We start from the raw sequence: 801 nt of genomic DNA on the forward strand, positions 1-801 counted from the left end.
CACCGGGTTTTGCACTCCTGCCCTTCCGATTCTGCCCCATCCCAGAGCTGGGGGCTGGGCAGTGTTTCACTGGGTTAAATCACAACCAGCCAACAGAAGCACAGAATTTGTAACAATTCTTCCTCTGTCACCAGTTCCAAAAAATACCATATTTAGGCAAGAAATCTCTACAAAACAATTATAAGGTGTAATGTTTTTTCAAACCAGAATTACCTTTAAATTCAACAGGTATTCACAGGCAGCGTAACAAATGCCGATACCTTCTTCAGCGCTGGTACCTCTGCCAAGTTCGTCAATGATGATGAGTGATTTGTCATTAGCATTTTGTATGATATATGTTATCTAGGAAGATATTTAATGTGTCATTCCTACAGAATCACAGCTGGATTTCTTAAACCACCTAACAGGAATACTGCTACTAACAGAAACACCTTCTGTTACGCAGCTGAGGCTCAAGGCAGAAATTTTTAGAAATCTTGTCAAATCACAGACTTTCCCTTTTCCTGGCTTGCGAAAGAGCTCTCAGTTCTAAGGAAGCAGAGACACACTACGGTGCTCTCTCTTTCCCACTGACCGTACCCCTCTCCCTCAAAGCTGAATCAGTCTGGGGAGGGAACCCAGAGGGCTTATGCCCCTACAGATAAAGGTCTGAGAAACAGCAGACCACTGCAACTACTGTCTCCCAGGGCGGATTGTTACCCATCCCGGGGTACCTTTGGACTTAAGACACGCCTGGTTTGCTGTGGGTTATCGACCAGGTGACAGATGAAAGGGACTTTTGGACTTGCTTCCGACGTACAC

General features: G+C 45.3%; 1 protein-coding gene across 1 annotated transcript in view; it reads right to left on the reverse strand.

The window, feature by feature from the left end:
- Positions 1-213: 213 nt before the first annotated feature.
- MSH4 (mutS homolog 4) overlaps positions 214-801 on the reverse strand; it is a gene marked incomplete at both ends in the record, with an annotated part of 11379 nt that continues 10791 nt past the window's right edge. Inside the window, one exon of the mRNA XM_010158589.1 lies at positions 214-342. Coding sequence (XP_010156891.1) covers positions 214-342 — 129 coding nt within the window. The remainder of the gene's footprint in view (positions 343-801) is intronic.

Source organism: Eurypyga helias, unplaced genomic scaffold (genome assembly GCF_000690775.1).
Source record: "Eurypyga helias isolate BGI_N326 unplaced genomic scaffold, ASM69077v1 scaffold38219, whole genome shotgun sequence".
NCBI classification, from domain to species: Eukaryota; Metazoa; Chordata; class Aves; order Eurypygiformes; family Eurypygidae; genus Eurypyga; species Eurypyga helias.